This window comes from Adiantum capillus-veneris, chromosome 28 (genome assembly GCF_014529385.1).
Source record: "Adiantum capillus-veneris isolate H3 chromosome 28, ASM1452938v2, whole genome shotgun sequence".
NCBI classification, from domain to species: Eukaryota; Viridiplantae; Streptophyta; class Polypodiopsida; order Polypodiales; family Pteridaceae; genus Adiantum; species Adiantum capillus-veneris.
Window position 1 is genome coordinate 37,276,408 of NC_140958.1, and position 8,426 is coordinate 37,284,833.

General features: G+C 42.5%; 1 protein-coding gene across 1 annotated transcript; it reads left to right on the forward strand.

Annotated features, from left to right (window-relative positions):
- The first annotated feature begins 441 nt into the window (after positions 1–441).
- LOC147420295 (pentatricopeptide repeat-containing protein At2g03880, mitochondrial-like) lies at positions 442–5,392 on the forward strand. The gene is made up of 2 exons (XM_086504217.1): positions 442–1,202; positions 1,682–5,392. The coding sequence occupies exons 1-2, from the start codon at positions 1,090–1,092 to the stop codon at positions 4,416–4,418; spliced, it is 2,850 nt and encodes a 949-aa protein (XP_086360343.1). The 5' UTR covers positions 442–1,089; the 3' UTR covers positions 4,419–5,392.
- The last annotated feature ends 3,034 nt before the right edge of the window (positions 5,393–8,426 follow it).

Sequence of the window (8,426 nt, forward strand, 5' to 3'; positions counted from 1 at the left end):
CTCGAGTGATACAATTCAAGAGTCGCAAGTGTTAAGACCATCAAAATGAGATTAACAAAACTGTTCAGCTACTTTGAATCTAACTCAGAATAGTAGTTCCAGCTCATTGCATGCATATAGATATAAATTAGGGGGGCAAAAACCCTCTAACAAGGGAAAAAAGGGCCCCTACAGCCCTAAGTGTGTTCACACACATCATTGCCATAATATGGTAACATCCACAATTGATCCCTAGAGGTCAATGCTTTAATGAGGCCCTTCTGTAGTGTGTCTACTATACGTCTTAGTGGCCTACATATGATGATGCCTAGTTAATGCCCCTCTTACAAGAAATATGCTCATTGCTTGCCATCTAGCTTGCCACGTGGCACTAATCGACAAGCTTTATCTCGCGGTTTACAATTGATCCCTAGGCCAATAGGTCATTGCTTTAAGGAGGCCTTGTGTCGGCTGCAGGAAGCAAGGATCGATTATGGACGATTATTGAGAATCTGCCTCAACAGATGAGACTTTCAAAACCACATACATTCCTTGGCACCCAGAAGAATTGCGCGAGTTGCGAGGTCGCTCTTGCGCTAAGCGCGCAGAGAGAGAGAGAGAGAGAGAGAGAGAGCTCCACATTTCCAGGGTTATTGATAGATACATAGACATTGACACATTGTCGTACCGCAGAGTCTTACAGAGTCTGCTGCTCTCTTATCTGCCTAGTGGGCCTCTCGTTCAAGGAGCGAGGTACTCATTCGCGAATCAAGAAGTGCCCATTGCATATAAAACACAGAGAAGCTGCACTGGGGTAGCTGATGGTGAGAACCCATATGGCATTTGTTGATGTAAAGTGGCAGGCATATGCATGCAGCTGTCCGTATAGAATATGCTGATGACATGTGAAGCACATTGATGACAGCAATGTGCATACCCTCCGTCCTACCCCCCTTATCATCAAGGGAGCCACCTCTCATGCGGGCGCCTCCATGGCAAGGCACTGCTTCCTGTATAGCATTTTTGATGATTCTAAACACAACTGAATGATTCTCAACACAGCTGCATGCTAAAGGTTTTCTGTTCAACATCTTCCTTTGGTTCCTCATTATGGCGGCTGCTGTATTTGCAACATCATTCCCCTGTTTCTTCTCTAGCCCTCGTATTTACGAAAGCGAAAGAAGAGGGGTATCTGCCACTAGTACCGCCTCTGCCCCCACGAGGTAATTTTCTTTTTTCTCATCCTTTTTTCGCTGTGTGGTACCTTGTTTGTTACCTAGGATGTTAGAGATGCTCACAAAACAATGGTGATCTTTTCTTCTGAGACCCAGTTGTAAAAGTGAAGAAAGAAGAGAGACAAGAAAAGGATTTTCATTTGGATGTGTTCGGGAAAAGTGTGCCTCAGCTTAGCCTTGAACCGGTTGAAAAACTAAATTAGCCGGTCGAAGGGAAGGGGGGAAGGAGAAAATCCGCTTGGAAAATTTAAGAAAATAGAGTTAAATCGTAAAAAATACCGCCTATTCTGCTAAATTTCCTCTTTGAATCTATCCTAAAGGGGGTTTTGTATGTATGTGAAAATGATTTTTCTCAAACACTGATATTTTGAGATTCCGACGATGGTTTTGGTGGCAGCTCCAAAATTTGCAAAGGCGATAGCTAATTTCATGTCTGCTGACACTCTTCTTTTGACTTCTAATTGCAGTTGCTCCACATCAAGCTTAGGAGAGAACCACGGTAGAGCAGCCATTTCATCAGTAAATCAGGAGAAAGGGCAGTCCTTCACGCCGTCTTCCACTGGAAAATTTTATTATATTTTGCAAAAATGTATTCAGAATGAGGATACAGCCCTTGGAGAAGACGTATATGCTAAGATTGTGGAAAATGGACTTATAACTGATTCCTTTATTGGATGTCATTTGATCAGGATGGTCTCCACCTTTGGGGACCTGACAAAAGCAAATGAGGTGTTTGAAGAGCTAAGGGAACCAAGTGTGTATGCATGGAGTGCCATTATCTCAGCACATTCAAATCTTGGATCTACTGACTGCGCAATGGATCTGTATTTCAGAATGAGAACTTCAGCGTCAGAACCTGATGGACACGCCTTTGTGGCAGTTCTTCAAGCTTGTGCTTTGACAGCATCCTTGGTCCATGGTACTTTGGTACACCATGATATTATTGAAACAGGTTATGAGTCATGTATACATGTGAACAACACTCTTGTCGATATGTACGCCAAGTGTGGGAGCCTCCAAGATGCATGTATCGTGTTTAGCCAAATGCCAGAGCGGGATGTAGTCACTTGGAATGCCATGATAGGGGGTTTTGGTCAGCATGGGAAAGTGCAAGAAGCTCTTCAGTCCTTCATGCGCATGCCTGGTGAAGGTTTTCAGCCCGATACGGTGTCTGTTGTATGCTGTTTGAGTGCTTGCTCGAGTAGTGCAGCTATCAAGGAAGGGAGAGAAGTGCATGCTTACATCATGAAACATGGTTTTGAAGCAGATAAACAGGTAGTTTTGGCCCTCATTGAAATGTACTTTTCGTGTAGATGCCTTGGTGATGCAAGATCAATGTTTGATGAAGGAAGGAAGGACACTGAAACAGTTGAATTGATGGTTGTGACATACTTTTTGCATGGGCATGACCAAGAAGCCCTCCAACTAATGCAAAGCATGCAGAAGAAAGGAATCTCCTGTTCTGTCAGAACATTCATCTTCTCATTGAGGGCATGTGCAACCATTGAAGACTTGGATCAGGGATGGAAAATACATTCTAACATCATAGAAAATGGATTTGAGCAAAATAAGTTTGTTGGCAACACCCTAGTCGATTTATACGGAAAATGTTGCAGTCTCGACGATGCTAAAGTAGTCTTCCACCGGTTACAGCATCGAGATGTTGTGTCCTTTAGTGCGCTTATCTCGGGGTATGCAGCTCATGAGCACTTTGAGGATGCATTGAGACTTTTTGGAGGTATGCAGGAAGAGGGGTTGGAGCCCAATGAAATCACTTTCACCTGTGTCCTGAAAGCATGCTCTAGAGAAGGAAGCTTGGATAAGGGCTTGGAGCATGGCATTTGGATCCATAGCCTTATTGTAGGTGAAGGATTTGAGCAAAACACTATTGTAGGAAGCTCCCTTGTTGATATGTACATGAAATGTGGTGACCTCGAAGGTGCTTGCACGGTTGTCAATAAGCGAGAAGAGCAAGATGTGGTGACCTGGAGTGCTTTGATAACAGGCTTTGTGCAGCATGAGCATGGCCAAGAGGCTCTTGAATGTTTCAAGAAAATGCAAAGCAGATGCATACAGCCAACATCATACACTATTGCTAGTGTTTTGAAAGCTTGTTCTTTGGTGGCAGCGTTGGAACAAGCCAAACAGATCCACAAGTACACAATTTGTAGAGGGCTCGAGTCAGACAGTGTCATTGGTGGTGCCCTTGTTGACATGTATGCAAGATGCGGCTCCCTCAAGGACGCTTGTGATGTATTTCAAAGCTTGGAGAACCCTGACATTATATCCTGGGGTACAATGATTGCAAGCTTTGCCCAACATAATGACTATGAGGCAGCAATTGAATGCTTTCAAGACATGGAGGAACATGGTCTCCTTCCCAATCCAATTATATTCACATGCCTTCTATCTGCATGCAGCCATGCTAGCCGTATAGAAGAAGGATGCAGACATTTCAAATCCATTAGAGAGCGTTACGGTGTACTGCCAACTTTGGAGCATTACTACTCTATGGTGGAGCTGCTTGGACATGGGAGCCACTTTGATGAGGCAGAAGACTTGATGGAAAGTGTTCCATTTCGGTCCACTATCGTGGGATGGACATCTTTGCTGGCTGCATCGCGGCGCCACGGCAACGTAAAGCTTGGAAAAAGATGCTTTGAGCACGCTGTTAGCATTAATCCTGGATACTCTGCAGAGTACAAACTAATGTGGAGTCTCTACACTGGTGCTGGTTTGATGGATGATGCTGAGAAAGTTGAGGAGTTGAGAATCAGTGCCAATGCATGGAAGAAACCTGCAAAAGCCTTTATTGAAGTTGACAACCATGTACATTGTTTTATTGTGGGAGACAAGACTCACCCTCAGAGTGGAGGAATCTACGCTAAACTTGAGTCTTTGTCTGTTGAGTTAAAGAATGAAGGATGCAGTCCAAGCACCGGCTTCGTACCCAAGTGGGGATTGGGGAAGGAAGCAGAGGATGAAGGCTTGGTACATTCAGAGAAATTAGCAATAGCTTTTGGTCTTATAAGTACAGCTGAAGGTTCGACCATACGGCTGTCCAAAAATCTTCGCGTGTGCTCTGATTGTCATGCTGCGGCTAAAGCAATTTCCAAAGTCGAAATGCGGGACATTATCATATCCGATGCATACCAGATTCATCACTTTCATGATGGAGCATGCTCTTGTGTAAATTTCTGGTGAAAAGAGCTTGAGAGTTCCTATGAGGTGGCCTTTCAAGAGATCAACATCCTGGAGCGTCAGAAGGTTGTGAGTGATAGTCATGACATCTATGTCTATGCAGCTATTTGGGAAGGTGAGGCTGCTGCCCATTAAGGAAATGCACTATGCTAGTCTAGAGACTCTATGGGGTTCCAGGCCGGCAGCGTAATACTTTTCTGGTGGGCTCCATGTAGCATGTGCTCTCAGCTTCTTGTACACACATGCCCCCATGCATTGCTGTCTAGATTTGAAGGCCTTAATTTGGATGGAAAAACAGTTCCTTAGAGTGACATGGATGAATGCACAGATAGAGGCTAATTTGTGAGAGGTACTGCTGGATCAACATCAAGATTTTACTGCATATCAACACAACTGACATTTTTCTGAGAGTTACTATATCCACTCATACATTGCTATATGCAAAGGCAGAATGAGTGGGATTTTTTGAATACAACTTGAGCTCGGCAAGAGATTGAAGCTACATGTACTGCTGCTTTATGTGAATGCATCAGTGCAACCCCTGGTTGTTTGTTGGACATGCAATTGCCACTGGCAATATACCATCCACTGGTGGTTCATGTGGTCTCTCAGTGACTGCTGTGGCAGACGGTCAAGCTTTGCGGTGCAGACGACTTGAAAAACTTACTGCAGTACCGGTACTTGAAAGAGGTCTTTTTTTTTTACAAGAGGCTTCCTTCCCCATAATACCAATTGAGTTTGGGGTTAATAATCTACAGCTCCATGCTATGCCCCTTCATAGAAGACTTTAAGAAACCTTATTCTGAAGAACAATACATAGGTAGCTACCAGCTGATGTGGTTCATGCCCATTTGTCCAAAGTGTCCTCCAAGCTGAGGGAGAGCCGGACTAAGCAGTCTGCTTAAAATCTTCCACCATTGATCTTGGCAAGCAATTCTTCAATACAAAAAGCTAGATCCCTCATGCAATTGTAGCCATTGGAATATATAGTGTGCGAAGTATAAGTTATGTGTAGTGAGATTTCCATACACAAGTATGGTTGCCACTAAAGACTAGCGAGGTGGGCAGACCACATTGATGGTTTAGAGGATTTGTGCCCAATGCACACGCGAGTGCACGCACGCACGTACACACACACACACACACACACACACACATATAAATGTTGATTTGAAACTCTTTTGGGTAACTGTAGAAAGCATGAAAATTTGATAATTTGTCATTGGAAAACCCTTAGTGATGCTCAAGCTAACTTCAATTGTCAAAGCCATAAACTAAGAGGTGTGATCGAAGAAAAAAGCAAGCTATGCTCCTTAGATTTTTCTTGCAAACTTATGAATGTACTATTATATCGATTATTGATGTAGCAAGCATGCAATGTGTGCTTAAGCTTAAGCCTAGCTCAATGGCCCCCAAAGTATGCCTCTTTTGGTTTAATGTTAAGCTCATCTATTGCATATCAAGTCCATGCATGCTTACATTTCTTGTTAAAGAAGAACTCAATGAAAAGGCAATGCATGTCAATGCTTGAAAAAAAGTTTAGTATAATCACACCTACAAAATTTGAGATTTACCGGTAACTTTAAGTTTGAAGGTGAGAAAGTCTACAAAAGTTTGAGAAATTTAGTTGTAAAGACCTTCAAATTTAGTCAGTTTACCTCTAATATTTTTCTTGTGAATTATATTCCAAAAAATTGTTTTGAGCATTGCAATGCATGAGTATAACATGTTCCACAATGGACAAGTATGTTTAGATATCAAATAACATGCATAATACAAACAAAAACCAATCACATACCAATAGTAAAGGGTGCTAGGCAATGGTTTCTTGTAAGACCCATGAATAGAAAACTTTTTAAGAATCTCTTTATGTAGGTAACTCAAAGTTTATCAAGACTCTGCTAAGAGATACAACTAAGAATTATGAAAAGATTGAATCTTAAAAAACAAGCAATACACAAAGATCATGGAAAATCAAAATTCTTGGCTTTCTACGTAAACTTGTATTAACAAGCAAAACCTAGAGGTTATTATGCATATGTACTTTGTACATGATTACAAAAGATAGGAGCCGATTACAAGCAATACATAGAGATATTATGAGAGATCACAATTGGTATCAATCATCTCCAAGTCATGTGCTTTAGTAAGTGTATGGAAATGATAAATTATTGTATTTATTGTTTATTGCAGATGACAACTGGAAAAGGCATAGAGGCTTTATGGAATGTACAAAGGATACCTGATTATTATCATTGTATTATTAAAGTGCTCTAAATGAGCTATGACCAATTAATGTCCGGCCAAACAGTGTGTATTCATTTTTGAGCATTCAAAAATCTATAAAGTAAATACGTACAAGAGGAAAGTGCTCACTCTTGCACGGGGGGAGATTGTACCCAATGTCTGTGTTATTCTCCTCTCCTCCCTTCTCTCTCTCGCCGTACCGGCATAGCACTCCGCTCTAGGAGGTGCGCCTGCACGTGCTCTCTGATCGCTCTCGCTCTCGCTCTCTCTCTCTCTCTCTCTCTCTCTCTCTGCTCGTGTGCAACGTGATTATGTGCAAGGATGGTTGCCAGGTATGCAGATTTGTGTGTTTCATCGTCTATAGTATTTTATTTTGGTATTTTGCAGTGCCTTCCTTGCTCCCCGTTTGTAGCAGTGGTATCAGAGCACAAGGCTACGCTCTTGGTAACAAACAATTAGAGAGACCTACAACTTGACATCCGAGCAAATTTAGATCTTTTTGATCCCGAACTAGAGATAAGTACAACTACACAATTCTTTTTCATTTCATTTAATTTTATCGTTTTGTCTCTCTTTGTTGTGGCAAGACTATGAACACCTTAATCGTACATTAATTTTTCATTAATTTTATATACTAAGAAAAATCTTGAATATTGCCAACATAGTGTTGAACACTCTTAATAATATCCACATACCTAGTGTACGTAGTTGATTAATAATTTTTTTTCATATGATCGGAGATGTGTTTAGTACACGACGACGACGACGACGAAGAAGCAGTAGTAGTAGAAGAAGAAGAATCAACCATTTTGTTTGGTTGTTGTTTTTTCATCGTAGGTAAGAAGTTCGGAGAGTAGGATAGAGAGTTTTTAATATGGTTGGTAGTCTGTAGGGATCAAAATTCTAGCGGGGATATCGGAGGTCCCGAAGAGTAAATGGTGATATGTTCCATGCATAGAGAATTACTATATGTTAATATATATAATAATAATAATAATAAATGACGCAATTCATAGATCGCTGAGCTCGTTGGATTGGTATAGGGGGTTGAGCTTTAGTGGATTGCCATTGCCTGTGCAGGCAATTCTCGGGTGCAATGAAGGGAGCAAACAGTGCCTGGCATAGATGGGGGTGTCATCTCATGCGGCAAGCTGCTGTCACGTGCGTAGTATAGCACACAACAGGTCGACCTTATCATAGCCGCACCTTAGTGCATGAGATTTGGTGGGGAGCATCCCACCCTTTCCGAATTCTTGTCCACCCATTTCTCTCTCTCTCTCTCTCTCTCTTCTCTCTCTCTTTGCGCCACCATCTCTCTCTTACACACACGGCGCCGCCAACCAACCTCACCTTTTCTCAGCACCCCTCACCAGCCGCCATGCAAGAATCTGCATTACGGTTGTTCGTGTTGCTACAAACGGCTGCAAATCAACCAGTCGTCTCCCTCGCTCCATCACACATTTTGCATGCGCCACCTTTGCTTTTTACTTCAGTTTGTGAGTGAATGGACCTCATCGGAGGCCGAGCTGGACTATTTGTAGCGTAGTGCTACTAGCAATAGTCAACCTACCCACAACAACAAGCGCGTGGAGCTCCAGTCACAACGACATGAGTGACGACTGTCGATTGTTGCTTGCATGCGCAACTCTCAGCTAAAGCCACACTCCTCTCACCGGGAGGCCTCTTGAGATGAGCTCATTGAAAGCATCTGCTAATTGTTCTGTGAAGCACACCATGATGATGCGTGGCTCCCCAGTCTCGATT